The sequence below is a fragment of the Plutella xylostella genome, chromosome 23, assembly GCF_932276165.1.
Source record: "Plutella xylostella chromosome 23, ilPluXylo3.1, whole genome shotgun sequence".
Taxonomy (NCBI): domain Eukaryota; kingdom Metazoa; phylum Arthropoda; class Insecta; order Lepidoptera; family Plutellidae; genus Plutella; species Plutella xylostella.
Genome location: NC_064003.1, coordinates 2,981,785 through 3,000,212, shown reverse-complemented (window position 1 = coordinate 3,000,212; position 18,428 = coordinate 2,981,785). Strand labels below are relative to the sequence as shown.

The following is an 18,428-nucleotide window of genomic DNA, read 5'->3' as shown; positions in this document are numbered from 1 at the left end:
ACATTCTTCTTCTACGTCTTTCTTCGATCATAATTTATCTTATTTATCGCAAAGTCACTAGTAAATTTATATTTGGTATATTATAGGACTATTTTTTATTTATTTGTGAAGGTATAATATTTATAATGATAGTATAATAGTTATTTAATGCCTTATATCTACAACATCATATTTTTTACAATTTATAAGTAAAAAAATAATACATAAAAAAAGTTTGATGAACCTAAGCTCTCCTAATTGCTAGACGAAAAAAAAGCTTCCAAAAAATTGTAATTTACCTAGAACGTGTTTTATTAAATTTTACCTTCTCTCAAAATATGCTTAGTGCTCACTAGTTCATTAAGTTTATTCAGAACCTTTTGTCTACTTGTAAGCACAATTTTCCGGTCCTGTATTTTTTTCTTTCTGAAAAAGGCCATGGTACAGTCTTGCTGTGATTGATTTTAATATTATAACGTCATTATGCTACCGTTGCTGCGACAGCTGCACGGGTCTGTTATAGACGTCGTCGATAAACTAATTTTAGACGCGTTCCAATCACAGCGCTGTATTTATGTCGAATCGCAATAGAGTGACGTTTATCTATATCGATAATGATCCCGTGCAGCAGCGACTGACCTCGCACATCTTTAGGCTCGACGTAAAACGGGCAACCGAAGGCTAGCAACCATGACTTTTAATACATTTTGATGCTGTAGTGAGTGGCAAGGACTTGTGGAAATTGTATGAAAAGTGTGGTAAAATTCATCCCAAGAACAACTAGCGCAGACAATTGAAAAAAAAATCATAACTTCTATTTAAAAACGTTCTTCCCCGAGCTGCCACGTTTCACGCACTTTTCATACTAATTAAATTTTTTGAACGTTCCCCTCAATACCTAGTATCTAGAATGTAGAATTTTAAGCAACAAACGCTAAAAAATACGTTTCTGGCGAAAACAACTAACACAGTAGTTCATGTCTGAAGAAATGCGAGAAAAAATAAGCTACGGAAAACGTGACGAAAAATTATGACCTGTGAGGAACAAAACGGAATAAAAAAAACTCTCTCGTTTGCTTTCCTTAATAAGAGAGATTCGTTTAGTTAACCCTTGTTATATTCTGTCACCTGTCATCACGAAAGACGTAAAAAAGGTAAAAAAAACCTTGATTCGTTGGAAAAATTAGAAAGACTTCAAATCTAGTTCTGTCAGTTTTTATGTCAACCGTGGACCACTTTTGTCTGGCTCTTCCACAGGTCTTTTCTGCTCATGCTGTCGGATTATTATCTGTTTTTTTCTCTTTTATTTCATGAGTTATTTAGTTCATTTAGGGACTTTTGATTGGTTGATTTATTTATTTATACGAAGCTTTTGAATCTTAGGGTTACTTGCACGATAGTTGACTTCAAAACTTATTTAAATCTATTGCTCGCTTGCTTTGACAGTATAGTGTCAGAGCAAAACAATTGTATATTTAAATACTCGAGCAAGTCACCCTTCCTTAGTATATTCATTATTTTTAATAGCTAATAAGAACCTGATTTGTAGAAATCACGTTGATTTTTTTAAAGGTTCCATACGAATTGCCTAGACACCCTTTTCAGAGCAAAGTATATTAGATATCGTAGTTATCACATATCTCATTTTGGAAAGAATATAAAATGCATTTTATTATCTACCTACGATTTTCATATCCAAAATTATAACTGGAGGCATTTTTCGCGTCCACTGAATGTATGTCATTTCTCTTAATTAGTGAAAGAGTTACTGCATCGCTGCACATGGAATTGAATTCAATATTGTATGAAAATTTCAGCCTGAAACTGGTCGCGTGAAAATGGTTTTGTGTAACTGAAAATGGTGCGTATTTTAACGAACTAAAAATCTGAAACGTTAGATTATTTTACATTAGATCCTTATACAAGTGGCAAACAAATACTAAAGAGGTAGAAAAACTTTGAAAATAATCCAATAGCTTTATACTTAGAGATTTCACAGTTTTTATAAAATTTAAGATATTCGCACGAGGACCAACTTAGAACCCAATCTATTCTATTTCTCTCAGAAATCTAAAAAACTCGTAGGCTACTTAAGTTATATAATATATTATGTTTTGTGGCCAATGGAATTTTTAAATAAATATGATATTTATTAATTCGGTACCATCGTATCAATGTAACTATCGAGCTGTCTAAAACACACTCACGGGCAATGAAAAGGTTCCGCTGAGAAAAATACCAAATTACTCTTTAACGGAAAAGGCTAGGTTAATGCCGTCATCTGCAACATTGAAGTACATTTAACAGAGCATCAGGATATTACAAACAGAAAACGGTAATATTTTGTACAAATTTTAAATCAAATGTTTGAAGAAATTGAGGTCGGTTGGTGTCGGCATTTTGTGAGTCTATCACGACCCATTACGTCCCCACTGCTGGGGCACGGGTCTCCTTCCAATGAAGGAAGGGTTTAGGTCTAGTCCACCACGCTGGCCAAGTGCGGGTTGGTGGACCTTGTGGATTTTGTGAGTGGAACTATTTTATTGCCCGTGAGTGTATTTTAGCCAGCTTATAACAACTTAACTTGAAATGAACCTGTCTATTTTACCTTTTCCCCGCGTAAGCCTTTCTTCGTGTTCGTTTTTACACAGCACGGCGCGTAATGGAAAATGAATTATTTATTTTAAGTCTGGATTAAGTACAGCGTGGGAAAACCTCAGAATAATAAGGCAGAAGTTGAAAAATAAAATCGGAACCACTGGTTTACTAGCATTTTTATAAAAGAAAATGGGTTACGTATGGAAGAGCCGAAAAGATTTGTTATAATATAGTAAAAACAAATTAAAACATAGCTTTTCAATCTAATCCTTGTATTATTCATCAATTGTTAGGTAGTAATTTGGCTCATGTGTCCGCACGCACCGCGAATATTTTTCTGCGCGAATTATATTCCGCGATCGAAGGTCGCCTGTTGATTTTTTTGCGATTTTTTTTCCGCAAGTGCGGATACTCCTACAGTTTCGATGTGTTACAAAATTGCGAATTAATTCCGCGCGGAAAAATATTCGCGGTGCGGACACAGCCTAAAGTTGACACTTCTTTCCGGGTCCGACTTACCCAACATTCAATCGCATTTTTACCTACTTTCTTTCAGCGAAAAATATTTATAATACAGAACTAATTTTCGTTATTTTACATGTACAATGTACCTACATTATTGTAGCACAGCTGTTAATTTCCTTATGTTTTTGCCTACATTTGGCATGTGGTTGGCTGATTCCGTATGCTAATCTTTGTTGCCGGATTTGAATACGAATAAGGTTATCTATCTCTTTTTATTTACAAAATGAAAATTATTCCGTACTTAGTTGCTTACCTTTTGATATCGTATTGAATTTTTCAGAAATATTTTTATTTTACATACAAATTGAAAACATTAATGATTCGTTTATTACATATTAGCAGTCGTTTAATCGTCTACAGCTCGTGGCTTATTATGTTTAATGGTTGAAAGAAAAAAAAAACTATTGTGCCCCAAAAATACTCATACTTAGTTACTTTCTACTTATTATAATTATTATGACAAGTTTAGGCATTTTCCCTAAAAAAACATTCAAAATCCAATTCTATTGTTCCAGAAAATGACCCAGAAGAGAGTGCGAAAACGAAAGACGAAGCACATCAGAGTCTTGAGATAGAGCGCTCAGGATGTGACCGCTTCACATCTCCGACGATGGTTGCTTCGGTTCTGTTCCCGCGCGATGCGATGGGCCGAGTGACTGCTATGGGCCAAGTGACTGCTATGGGCCGAGTGACTGCTGGCCGGCTGCTGGTGGTGGCCCTGTGGTTGTGCGGGACTATAGTGTGTGACAGTTCGTGCCCGAAGTATGCTGAGAAGCCGCTAGAGACGCGGGTGCAAGACGCTTCGATTGTCTTCCGAGCCGTCGTCGTTCAAAGCTATTATGAGGTGAGGTTTTTATTATTATTTGGATATGATCTAGATCATAACGGTTTTTATCTTTTTAAATGACAGATACAAAATAAAGAAAAAACATATGGCAAAAACATAAGTCAATAGGCTTAAACCTATGTCGGATGCAGAGGGCTATAACTGGTTGTGTGTGGTTTTGCTTCATTCTGTGATAATTGTATACAATACCTATATATTTTTAAATTTAAGTAGGTACCAACTTGATATTTTTTTTACTAAACTTTTTTGAACGAGTATAATTATTGTTTTACAAAGGTCTTTATTATATCGTCTCACTTCTCATCCAACCTTTATAGCGAGGCTTTTATAATATTTGTTACCTCCTGCCTTCATGCACGGAAATACAATCTTACAATCATTATAAAATAAGTTGTCACGAGAAGTTACAAAAAGTTAGGACTTTTATAAATGGCTTCTGCGGCCGATAAATAAGTAAGGTTTACCCGCGGACGAACTTCCGAATTGCCAGTGAATTATGTGTGTTTGAAAACACTTATTTTACACTACAAACTGCCAAGCTATAAATTACCAATGGTTAGGCACATTAAGTAAATAAGTATAATGATATTACCTATGTAATATCATTATTCTTTTGGAGGAACAGCCGATGTTGGAAATATCGCTATTTAATATAGGTACCTATTGGTACTTAAAAATAAAGGTAATAAATCAATTCAAGCAATCAATACAAATAATAATACCCCGCCTAAGTGAGTAAAAAAATCGGGGAATAGTGTTTCAGAGATATCAACACTCGTCATAATATAAACCACTAGGTAAAGGCCTTTAGATAGTTTAGATTCACGCAATATCGGGTTTCGGTCGTGGATGCCAATACACTAAACCCAAAATAACGTAACGATAACAGTTAATTTCATTAGAGCCATCAAACGTAATACAAAAAAACCGTATTACAAAACACATTAGCCCTTAAGCCTTTTACATTTAACAGCAGACTAAGTAAAGTACACAGTACATTGGCGATCAAAGAAATTGGCTTTTGGACGTGAGACTGGCTCGCGAGACAAATCACCTCATTATTGTTTTTCATTTGCACTAGATCCGGCCAGGCCTGCTTTATGGGCAGATTTGCTGGCGTAAATGTGCTCTTCTTGCCAAGGAAATGTTGCTACTAATTTGTGGCGGTGTTTTATCGTGGATCGAGTGCGCCAATGAGGGGAACTCCATGCTTAGTGGCAGTCGTGTAATTGGGTTCATGAGCGTGTACGTTTGGAGTTATGATTGGCTCGTGTTTAGTGCCTGGGTTTGGGGCTGTACGTACTTTTAGGTTAATTACTGTTTATTTTTGTAGGTTATTGTGTTAATTGTACTGAATGATAATGGTTCTAAATGTGAGGTTACTGCTCCCCTATCGCCAATGTGAGGTTACTGCTCCCCTATCGCAAACTATTTGATTTTCGGAATGAAAATATATTGATTTTGATACTAATTACTTAGTAAATGCTACATCGTTTTGAACTTTTAACTTCACGATAACTTAACGATAACTCCACTGAGCCTGAAATAACAGAGTTTTCAGAAGGAGACTTGAAGTGACTGTACTGTGGCACTATTACGCTTTATTATACTGTCCTATATCACCTATACTGATCTATAGTTACACTACAAAGTCAAGCGAAGAGCCAATAATGAGCTAATTCATTTTGTGACACCGCCCGGTACAGAAAGCTATCTCGTTGATCGCTATTGCTGGCCGCAAGATCGCTTAGTGGGAGCAAGCGGCCATTTCTCAAAGACAATATGGATGGTTGTCTACGGACATTTATCAAGTAACAGCTTGCAGACGTAAACTCAATGGTTCGATTTTTTTCCTAGCGTTTTTATTTAAAGTCGCTAGTTAAATGTTTTACATTTAATGGAAACTAACGAAGAATGCGCTGAATGTTTATGTAAGACATTTCATAGACTGGCTAAAGAGCATGATCAAAATCTGCTGATACTGCTGCTATGAAAAGATCGCCTAGTCAGATTAGCGTCAGTGGTTGAATGCCCAGGGTGCGCCGGACGTACACAAATGATGCGTCACTTCAGAAAGCTGCTTTCGAGCACCCTGTGTATATTAATATCTTGTTAAATGCAATAGAATTACGGATGAACAAATCTCTTTCTCCACTCCACGGTGTAAAATGCCCCCCCTACACAAACACGGCTAAACCCTAAACTACCTAACTGCTACGTAAGCTGCCTAATCGCTACGTATTTTTCCGCCCTAACAACCCTAACTGAAGTGAACATAACGCTAAATGTGTTTTGCATTATTCGTTTGGCCAATGCGTGATCGTCTAGTCTAGTGGTTAGGACTCTACATTGCCGCAGTAACACAAGTTCTTTTAGGAGGTTGAGAGAATCCCTAGCCTAGCTCATAATACCTAGCCTATCTATTTGTTAAGACAACAGAACAAAGTACAACCAATAATTATTTCTTAATATTACTATGATTTAGAAAGACAAAATTTATTAAAATAAATATAAAATTATGGACTAAAATGGCTTGTAGTTAAAATAAATGGTATATATGAATGCGTATGTAAAATTATGTTATAAAAGGGTTTGTAGTTAAAATAAATAGTATATAGGAATATGTATATGAAATGATGTATAAAAAAGTTTGGTAGTTTGAAAGGAAGGTATGCCCCACCTCGCACACCCTATGAAGTTCGACCAGATCTATCCGCCAGACCCATTTACCTCTCTAGCCCACTGGCTCCTTTCAAACTGGTCTTGTTAGTAGTTAGTCAATCTTTAGACATAGATCTATTGATTGGGATTCAGATGATGCTAATGATATATAATAGATATTTGGCACGGGTATCCCCTGAGCCTAGTTATGCACTTTGGACACGGACATTTCCTGAGTCTACTAATGCATTTTTTCGACACGGATATTTCCTGAGTCTACTTATATATATAATATAATGTGTAATAATTATTTGGCACGGATATTCCCTGAGCCTATATATGCACTTTGGACACGGACATTTCCTGAGTCTACTAATGCATTTTTTCGACACGGATATTTCCTGAGTCTACTTATGTATTACCTCACAGTACAATAGCTTCCAATAAAAGATATTATTAAAATATTATTACTCTCTCCCATTTCAGCTTGTGTCAAGGGCAATCCCTCAAATGTATCTTCAAATTGTAGCTTTCAGAGTTATGTGACAATTAATATTTTATCAATGCTGACTTGTATCCGCCATGGAATTCCTACAGACCGTTGGAGACGGGACTTCCCTCTTCTCTTGGTCTCACACAGCACAAGTGCAACATTTATCAATAAATAACTGTCATCATGTCCTCTTGTATATAGTAGATCAATATAAAGAAGAATCCAATTCAGCAACTGCTTTCCTTTACCCAAGCTGATAAGAAATCAACTCAATTCATTAATTAGTAGTAAGAAGGTTATGTACTATGAAAATACTGTATTTTGTCTTAATCAATCATATAGGAAGTTTAGTTAAAATATAGATGAGTTGGTGCTCCTATGGTCATCAACCAACCATTTGACTCTAATGATATAAGTAATTGAAGGTATTTATTTTATTTAAATGATAAGGTATAAAGTGAGAACAAAGTTGGTGCTTCTATGCCACCATCAGACTCAATGAACATATTAAATTTTAATTTTGTTTAATAGGTATTATCAACTTCTCATCCAAACCCAAATCATCAATCTCTGAATAATTATGTAAGAATTGTTATAGTAAAAATAGTCATAGTCAGTCAGGTTAGATGTATATAGTCTATGTACAAATATATATATATATATATATAAATTTATATTTATGTAATGGGAAGGCCGTACATGTACGTTATTCTGTTGTCCAACATTTAATTAACCGTTTTAATTCTAAAGATATATAAAACTATGATTCCTAATGATCCCTGATTTATAAATTTAAGCGCCTTTACCTATTTCATACTATAACAAATAACACCAGTTCTCCAAATAGCAACTAACTAATAAGTATAGTAATTTAACAAACGACTAATATATTACCGATTATCAACATAAAACATGCCAGGTCCCTATATCGTAGAATTATCAAATAGTATTCTTCAACACATTTACTACCTATTTATATCGCCATCCGCCATACAAAGTGAACTTTTCTATTTCAATTTGAAGATATTATCCCATTTAACCCATATTAACAAAGAATTAACAGTAATCAAGTCTTCTAAGTTCAATAGATACCGAAATATGCCTGCGTCATCTGTATAATATATTATAATTTTATACCCTATCTCCTATATAAACACAGTTTTATTTATTTATAAGATAAGGGCACATAAAATACAGTAAAATATAAAATCAATTCACTGCCAAGGAAGATGAACGGTATATTAAGTAAGCCAATCTTAAGAAGGTAAATTGAAATTAATAGATGCAAGTTCATCAATCCTTTCAATGAATCAAATGCAACCATATTGGACCTTTAGATTCAATGAACCTTAGTTTACACAATATGAGAATTACTACACAACATTCCACTAGTGGGACGGCTCATGTAAAGATTAGGAAGGATGATCCAATTTAGTTTATAAGAAAATTCCACCTACCTGTAGCTTAGAGACCCCACATATTAACCTGTAAGAAATCACGCCATCCCGCCAACTCGTTCAGGAGATGTAGGGTCTCTTAGCTTTACTTAACTCGACAGCACACGATGAAAATGATAAAACCCTCAAATCTCCAGGATCACTGCCCTTCTGAGCTTAAATCCTGAAGGTTTCTTAGGGAAAGCTACTGTTAGATTTTACTTATATTTACTTATTTATTTCTTTATAATTTTAGCATTATAATATTATGAGTGATAACTACCAATTATTCTAACATATTTAAGAATCGCAACCCAACCCCTAATTAACACATAATAAACCGCATTACTCTGGGTAATTTTAGTTTGTTGATTTTGTTTAGTTAATTTTAATTTCTCTGATTATTTATGGGTTATTAAATTTCAAGAATTTGTTACGAAACATAGTCTTTGTAGTAACAATGGAACAAGTAGTTAATTTCTAGATCCAATAAACAGTCCCAAATTTCTATAGATTTTGCCAACGACCATAATTCATATTATAATAGTAGCCAACACCAATAATCAAATCTTGCTAAAATAATCATCATGACTTAAACCTTTAGATTTTCTCTGCATATTTATTTAAGGTTATAGCCAAGTAGGTAAATAATGAATTACTAAATTATCTTAGACCCTGGTTTTGATTAGCTTACCCTTTCTATTTGTCTGCCTACCAGTACATACTCATAATAGCTACCCTTTACCGGAATAACAGTAACATAACTCTAAATTAAACGTGTCGGATTGAACGACAACGGGGTAAGTAATCGACTTCAACGTTTCATTATTCTTATCAAACTATAATTGAAATAATTATGAATAGTTTAAATCCAAATTCCTCATAAATGCTGTAAAAGCTAAGTCAACTCGTTCGTCAGTACATATTTATCATCATCATCAGCCCTCTATCGTCCACTGTAGGGTATAGGCACAGGATAATAACTAGGCTTTTTCCTTATACCTAGTGAAATATTAATTAAATAAAGAAAGATATAATTTTAAATTTAACGTGTCGAATCGAACGACATCGTGGGTAAGTAATCTACTTCAACGTCTCATTATTCTTATCAAACTGTAATTGAAATAATTATTAATTATGTATATCTAAATTCCTCCTAAAATACTGTAAAACTAAGATAATTCTTACGTTAGTACATATTTAAAGATCTTCATCATCATCAGCCTTCTATCGTCCACTGTTGAACATAGACACAAGATAATTACTAGGAATTTTCCCTTATTCTTAGTAAGATATTAATTAAGTACAGGGAAATATAATTTTATAATAAATGTGTCGGATCGAACGACAACGTGAGGTTTCTTTATTTCTGCCAAAAGCATAGTTTAATAAGTAATTAACCAAAACCAGAATTTCACACATTCCACAAGAAATAACCTACTTGGCTTGATATTGACCTAACAGTGGCTAGTAAATTTGCCTAAGGTACTTACCTGAGTTCTGCAGCCTCGTGCACACTATGAATATCACTGTAATGTAATTCTATTAATTAAACCTGAGGAGAGAAATTGATAGAACACCCTCTAAAGAAAATAGACCAACGATCCTACAGAGTTTCCACTCTATCACTTATACCCGAATGCCCCGAGCCGAACCCCATGAGTCCCTTTTATAGTCGCTCCTTCCAAGCTACCCCCTAGAGACGACCATATTATCGATCTATTGATTATATTTAGTTCTCACTTATCCAACACCAAAGGGCGCTGATAGTTCTTTAGTAGTCTATTACATGTCGAAATAGTTCACATGTTGTACAACAGATGGCGCTATCCATAGATTATTATTTCTATTTCGATCTATTCTCTATCCTACTTAAAATAGATGCCGCTAGTAGTAGGTTAACATGTTTGTTGAAATTTTCCTATTAGTGAGTCCCACTAGATGGCAGCAGATGGCGCTTTACACAATCAATAATAATTAGTTAAGTACAAACTTATTTTATTTTATTGAACATTATTAAATTTCGGAGTAAAGATACCCTGACCAATGTGAGCCCCGTCCTTATTACAATATAATATTATCCTTATTGCAATATAATATTATGTTCTATTACAACGGCCATTGTATCATCGTTACCGAAAATCGCGTTATCGGATATCCTTATTTCGTTGTTTGTTACACAACATCAAATCCACTTTAGCTAAAATCGATTGTTTCGTTTCGTAACATTGTTATAATACTGTTATACGATCTGTTCAGTTTCCAGGGTTTCTTCGAATTAATTAAATAAATGTACGGTTGGCATTTTCGCTTTCGTATTTTAACTTAACTCATTGTTGTTTTGTTTAAGGAAGATATAAATTCGGAGATTGAAATTAAGTTGTTTGCCCGAATTTGACTCGCTTAATGGCGTTCTTTATGTTGGATCAGAAGTGTCGTATTGTTTTAAGTGTTTATTGTGATGCTGGGGAAAGGCCACAAAACATTAGGAAGCTAGCTGCCAGTTGGAGGAAGAGGAAAGAGTTTTGCTGATCCTGAAAGAGAATGTTTTAATTCTTAACTAAGATTGGTGATATATTTATCGTCACTATCGATTTTTAAAAAAAACAAAACTACAATGCAGTGCAAATACTTTTTAAAATCATTTTTATAGTAATAAAATAATACAAAAAATCATCAAACAACTTAGTTTGAGCTAACGAGCAACATGTTAATTTAATCGAAATATGTAAACTCAATTTATATCTCAGTTTACTGCAACAACACACGATCTATGCACCGGTGAACACTGAACATATTGCGTTAATAAAGGTCTAAACCTCAAAGGCATTCAGCTGGTGTTTACCTCATGTTCTCACAAACGGTCGAACAGTGTTGAGCAAATACTGCTTAGCTCAGAGACGCGTTTACACCTTGCGAATATCAGCGAACAGATATTTTGCAATACTGCATTTGTACATACTATACTCTGTCCATTATATTATTGTTTTTTTGACATTCGAAATCCCATACATTTTTGATGACTGCAAAGGAAAACCAACTTTACTTTCCAGACACCTTCTGCGCTACCACAAAAAAACTTTAAACACTATTTAACAAGTGTTTAAAACGAAATTTGATAAATTTTATGTCTAACGTCAAAAATGCAATAACATAGTGGAGGCTCTTTAGGCATGAAATGTATACAATCTTAGTGTTTCTTTCCAAATATGAAAAAATGCAGTTTACGTAGCCATAATAATATGTGGTTAAAAAAAACGAGATAATAAAAACCCATTCATTTTCTTCTGATATTTTCACTTACTGGATGATGCAATAAGGCGAAGGGGCATTATTATCTGATCTGTGTATGTGTTACTTCATAGGGTAAACTGCAATAAATTAATGTAATTAATTATTAACCTTACTGCATCTGTGTAATATGTGAATGTGTATGCCATCTTTTACAGATTTTAACAGAAATGGCTTTGTGTTACAAACGTATTTAGACAAACTGGAGAGCTCTTATAAGTTATTGAAACGAAAATAATTAAGAAAACCTTTCAGACTCCCACTGTTTCCACAGCTGTTACAATGAAGGGCTTAGAACAATGTTTATTTAATGTCAAAGCTCGAATACAGAACGAAAGGAAAGTACTTGACTTAGCCGTGTCTTTTTTAAATAGAGTAGGTATTATTTTTTAACTTTTGTAGTATTATTTATCCTTTTGGGCATTTATAATCTGTCCCTGAAATGTGGCAATACTTAAGTATACAGAATACTGATACGACTGAATACTTACATACGATTTAAAGGCATATGTGCATAGACTAGACCCATATTAATATAGGTAATGCACTAGGTTAATGAAAAATATCATGATCATCATCACCATCAGCCTATAGCAGTCCACTGCTGGACGTAGGCCTCTCCCAAAGCATGCCACTGGATGCGATCCACAGCCTTCCGCACTTAACTACTTATTCATACGATCTAACACTAAGCACTGCCTTAAGTCTTGTGAGTGCAGCGCAGTGACTATCAGACTACAGTGATGGCGTCTCTACCGTCGCGTCGTCTACTACTCTAACGTTACTATTTTAACATTTAGTAGGAACATTTTGTGATAAATCAGATGATTTCCTAAAAGAATAACATAATCATGAGCATATCGTTACCCGATGAATTTTCACGATCCTGTGTTTTTTTTTTGCAGAGGAGAACACTAGACCTTGCGCTGGTGTCAATATACAGGGGAGGCGTGGAACTGGCGTCAGTGTCGCAGTATGCGGGATCACCCTATAACACGACTGATCGGTAAGTCAAATTTTAGAGTAAAATAATACGAAAAAAATACCTACTTGTGACAAAAAATATTGGTATTTTTATAAGTTTTGTTTTTGTAAACTGACTTAGTATCCTATGTCCCCTGGATGGGGCAGAGGGCGTCCACAGTGACTCTCCATCGCAACCTGTCTTGAGCTTCGCCTTTGATTTCACTCCAAGACTTCCCGATCTTTTTCGCTTCGTCCACTACCGTGCGTCGCCAGGTCTGCTTGGGACGGCCACGCTTTCTCTTTCCTTGCGGATTCCAATCCATCGCCTGTTTGGGTATGTGGTCAGAATTTCTTCGGAGGGTGTGGCCAATCCAGTTCCACTTGCGTCGCTTAATCTGCTGGTCGATCAGGGTATCGTGGCACCGTTCTCTCAGTTGGTCGTTGGAGATTTTATTGGGCCAGTATATTCGGAGTATGCGTCGAAGGCATCGGTTCACGAAGACTTGAAGCTGGTGCGAGATGGCTTTGGTTACCTTCCACGTTTCGCAACCATATAGCAACACGGACTTAACGTTTGACCTGAATATTTTCAGTTTGACTCTTCTGGTTAACTTTTGTGATTGCCATATTGGTCGCAACTGCGCGAAAGTAGCTCGGGCTTTGGCAATCCGCGAAATGACGTCCTCTTCTGTACCTCCTGTTTCTGAGACAACGCTGCCGAGGTAGGTAAATTTGTGAACGCGTTCCACTGCCTCACCACCGATCTGCAGCGGGGTCATATTCTGCACACCTGTTCGCATCTCTTGGGTCTTCCGGATGTTAATTTTCAGGCCTATTTTCGCCGCCTCTTGGCTGAGAGCATCGAGCTTGTCTTGCATGTGTGCATGTGTGTGGCTTAGCAGGCAGAGGTCGTCGGCGTAGTCTAAATCCTCCAATACACTGAAGGTTCCCCATTCTATTCCACGTCGACTGTTGCTGCTTACTCTCTGCATGATTCCGTCTAGCGCTATTAGGAAGAGCAAGGGCGACAAAAGACAGCCCTGACGGACCCCAGCGTGCACGGCGATATCCTCCGAGATTAGGCCATTATGTGTCACTTTACAGGAGTAATTCTTGTAAATGGCCTTTATGAGATGTATTATCTTACTCGGGACACCCACGGATAGTAAGCGGGACCACAAACTGCACCATCTCAACGTATCGAAAGCTTTTTCGAAATCGACAAAAGTAAGGTATACCTCCCTCTGCCATTCTGATGCTTGTTCAAGTATGATACGGAGAGTGTTCATTTGGTCGGTGCAAGAGCGATTAGGGCGAAATCCAGCCTGTTCGTTCCTCAGGAGGGGTTCTACGGCCTTCGATAGCCTGTCCAAGATAATCTTACAGAAAACCCTGGAAGGGATAGAAAGCAAAGTGATGCCTCTCCAGTTGCTGCATTGGCTTAAATCACCTTTTTTTGGCACTGTTATCAGGAGACCCTTATTCTAGTCATCTGGTAGTTCTTCTGCTTCCCAAATCTTGGTGATCAAGGGTGTTAATAACTCGACCGCGAAAGATAGGTCGGCTTTAAGCATTTCCGCACTTATAAGATCAAGTCCTGGTGCTTTGCCCGTTTTCAAAGAGAGTATTGCTTTGGCCACTTCTTCGCTGTTAGGTGGTGCGGTGTCAATATCGAGAGACTGTGGTGGTGGTGGCTCATCTTGCACATCAGCTGGTGTAGCAGATATCGTGCTACGGAAGACTTCCTCAAAGTGCTCACGCCAGCGTCGAAGTTGCCCTTCCGATGTCACAATGAGATCCCCTTCTTTGGACTTCAGAGGTTTCTGCTTGAAACTGTTATTTCCGGCCAAGGTTTTAGTAGCCTTATATAGTTCCTTCAGATTACCCGTATTTGCAGCATGTTGGGCACCTGTAGCAATATTATCCGCCCACATCCTTCTATCCTTTCGCGTGCTGCGGTAGATTTTCCGGCGTATCAGGCGGTATTGCTGTCTGAGGTTGGATCTAACCGTTTCATCGTCTGTTTCGAGCAGCTTTAAGTGCAGACCTCTTCTGTTTTCAATAAGGTTCCAGGTATCTTGGGAAATCCAGTCGTCACGTTTGTGGTCCTTGTGTCCTAGAGCATTAGAGCTTGGGGTGGGAAGTTGGGGTTTGGTATTGGTGGGAATGGTTAACGCAGTGAGGTTACCATCTCCTATAAAAAGCCAATGAAAACCACCTGCTGTGTTAGTAGCGGAACACTTACATTGAAAGCAGAGCCCCAACCAGTCCGTGTCTTCCACGTCCAAGTCGTCCACCCTGGGACCTGCTGCGGCCGCGCAACTGCGTGTCCGCTACCTTAGAGTCGCAGCTGAGCTGAGGAAGCAGGGCACAAGGCGAACATTCTGCGCCTTAAAACAGAATCCTTTCACTAGGGAGGACACCCGAACAAAACCGAGCATGTCCGTAGGCTCCAAGGAGGCAGCCCCTCTAGCGGACTAAGGCACAGTGGGTTAATCACTCGCTTGCTCGAAAACAAATGATTAATGAAACTGAAACAGAGACAAACCGGAACGATCATATACCGACGACTTTTGGCATGAAAACAAGGACACGAATTGCTTTTTGGAATGTACGCACACTTAGCGACGATAGTCGACTAGCCCAAGCGGAAGCAGAAATGCTTAGATACAAGCTGCAAATTCTAGGTCTCAGCGAGGTTAGAAGAAATGGTTTCGGCGAACTGAGAACACACAAAGGCCTCACACTGCTGTACTCTGGCAAGGAGATGGAGGATGATGTCCGTGAATACGGAGTGGGACTTCTCCTCTCAAACTCAGCAAAGAAAAGTCTTTTGGATTGGAAACCGATCTCGGACCGAATCATGTACGCCCGTTTTAACAGCAGAGCCCGTAAGATTTCTATTGTGCAGTGCTATGCGCCGACCAACTCTTCTTCGGAGGAAGACAAAGATGACTTCTATGACGCACTAAATGCCACTATGAAAAATATTAGGAGACAGGACATAGTCATTGTTATGGGAGATCTCAATGCAAAGGTTGGAAGCAACAACAAGAACCGGGAGCGGCACATGGGTACACAAGGGCTGGGAGTAGAGAATGAGAATGGTGAACGATTTATAGAATTCTGCCAAAACCAAGACCTCACCATCGGAGGAACTTTATTTATACATGGTGACCATCACAAGTACACTTGGACTTCACCCGATGGTGCTACCAGGAACCAAATCGATCACATTGCGATCAGTTCGAAATGGCGTTCCTCGCTACTAGATGTCCGCAACCGAAGAGGGGCTGACATAGACAGTGACCATCACTTGGTTGTTTCTGAAGTGCGACTTAAGGTTGCTGTAGCAAAGTCCGCTGGAGAACCAGGCAAGGCAGGGAGACGTTTTGACGTCTGTAAGCTACGTAGCCCAGACACCTGTACAAAATTCAGACTAGAACTTCGTAATCGTTTCGCTGCACTCGACGTACCCTCAAGCATAGACGAGGAATGGAAAAATATAAGATTGGCGTACACCGAAGCCAGCTCTAATGCTCTAGGACACAAGGACCACAAATGTTTTTGTAAAAGTACCTATTTATTTATTGCGAAACAGACAGCATATTTAGTACATACAATTATTTATCAAATGAGTAATACATAGGCCTGGAAAGTTTTCACCAACAATATTTTGTTACTTTCGTTGTTACAAAAAGCAATAATAGAAAGACAAAAAGGCAATTTTAGGCAATAGGTAACTTACGAGGGCGGGTCAATAAGTCCGTGACTTTTTGAAAAAAATACTGGTTTTTGGATAATTTTATTTTTTATTTTTCAACGTAGTCTCCTTTGAGCTCTATACACTTTGTCCAAAGTTTCTGCAATTTTTTTATCCCTTCCAAAAAATTAGGTTTCTCGAGGTCATCAAAATACCCACCTTGGCCTTCTTTGGCGCCGATTCACCCCGAGAAACCCACTGTTTAGATTGCTGTTTGGTCTCTGGTGTGTTGTGGTGGATTCACGTTTCGTCCTCGGTTACAAAACGGCGTAAAAACTCGTCCAAATTTCGGTTAAACTACGCCAAACACTCCTCTGCGAAGTTGTCATTCGAATGCGTTTGTGAGCAAACGCGGCACCCATCTTGCGGAAAGCTTTTTTATACCCAAGTGATCATTCAAAATTGAAACCACTGAGCCACGTGATATCCCTGTGGCTTCCACTATCCCTTGCACTTTCAATCTCCGATCGGCCAACACCATGTCGTGAATTTTTTCAATCATTTCAGGTGTAGAGACCTAAACAGGGTGCCATGAACGTCTGGCATCTTCCGTACTTGTACGGCCAGAATGGAATTCAGTAAACCACTTTTTACCATAGATATTGATGGTGCAGAGTCCCCATAATCTTTATCAAGCTTAACCTTGGTTTCAGTGATGGTTTTTTTCCGCTAAAAATCATGCTTAGTGAGCACACGAAATTCAGTTTTTTACTTTATGTTTTTAAATGGGTGTCATTTAAACGATCGCCAATTAAATCCGTTTTGAATTTGCTAAATAATAGGTTTGAAGGCAAAATAGTAGATTTGCCAGCAAATTTTTGCCCCCAAACAATTTTAAATCAATTCAACAATTAATCACTTAAAATTGCCGGGATTTATGATCAAGTGGCAAGTTAACATTTATGTATATATTTTAATAGGTATGTCCACATAACTCGATGTTATGTTTAATATTTAAATGAAACAAAAAATTAAGTTTAAATCATCAATATTCTTAATTAAAAACAACATAAACAACCTTCTTCTAATTATAACTTAAACCTTAATCTTCTTCTAATCAAAATCAATCTTATTGTAATTAAAACTTAAACTTCCTCTTTTCATCATCATCATCAGCCAATAATCATCCACTGGTGGAGATAGATCCGCTCCCAAGGAGTGCTACAACATTCGGTCCTCTGCCTTCCTCATCCAACCACTACCGGCTATCCGCCTAAGATCGTCAGTCCAGCGGGCAGGAGGGCGTCCCACGCTCCGTTTGCCTGTTCGTGGTCTCGACTCGAGAACTCGTCTACCCCAACGGTTATCGGTTCTTCGGCAGATATGACCAGCCCACTGCCTCTTCAGCTTGCATATTTTGACAGCTAAGTATGTCGGTAACCTTGGTCCTCCAAGCATAGCTCTCTCCATAGCACCGTCTCCGCTAATTTGTAAACTCATGTATTAAATTGCTAACGAATTATAATGTTTTAATAACTGGACCAATCATAATGTAACTACTGCAATGCTGATAAAATATGAATTAAAAAAGAAATCGCAACATGCGACCTAGAGTCAATATATTTGCTGGCAAATCTACTATTCTGCGGGCGCAGTTATTATTTGAGGAGCAAGAATAATATTCTGCATACAAAGTTTTTATTTATGTAATGAACTCAAATTTTTTGGCAATCCATCTATTATTTTAGATTTTTGTATTGATATTATTTGCTGATTCATACCAGAGGACACTATTATTTATTTGAGGACAAAAATATATTGTTGCGGTTGATCTATTAATTTGCTGATACAAGTTGATGACAAAAATAAACTTTGCTGGCAAGAAATATAGTTCCCTTTTTAAATCACGCGGTAGTTGCTAATAACGGG

The 18,428-nt window shown here is 37.4% G+C and overlaps 1 protein-coding gene across 1 annotated transcript in view; it reads left to right on the top strand.

Annotated features, from left to right (window-relative positions):
• Window positions 1-18,428, top strand: part of LOC105388201 — a 64,065-nt gene that overhangs the window by 21,569 nt on the left and 24,068 nt on the right. Inside the window, exons 2-3 of the mRNA XM_048629364.1 lie at window positions 3,618-3,946; window positions 12,736-12,836. Of these exons, the coding sequence (XP_048485321.1) occupies window positions 3,713-3,946; window positions 12,736-12,836 (335 nt within the window). The 5' untranslated portion in view covers window positions 3,618-3,712. The remainder of the gene's footprint in view (window positions 1-3,617; window positions 3,947-12,735; window positions 12,837-18,428) is intronic.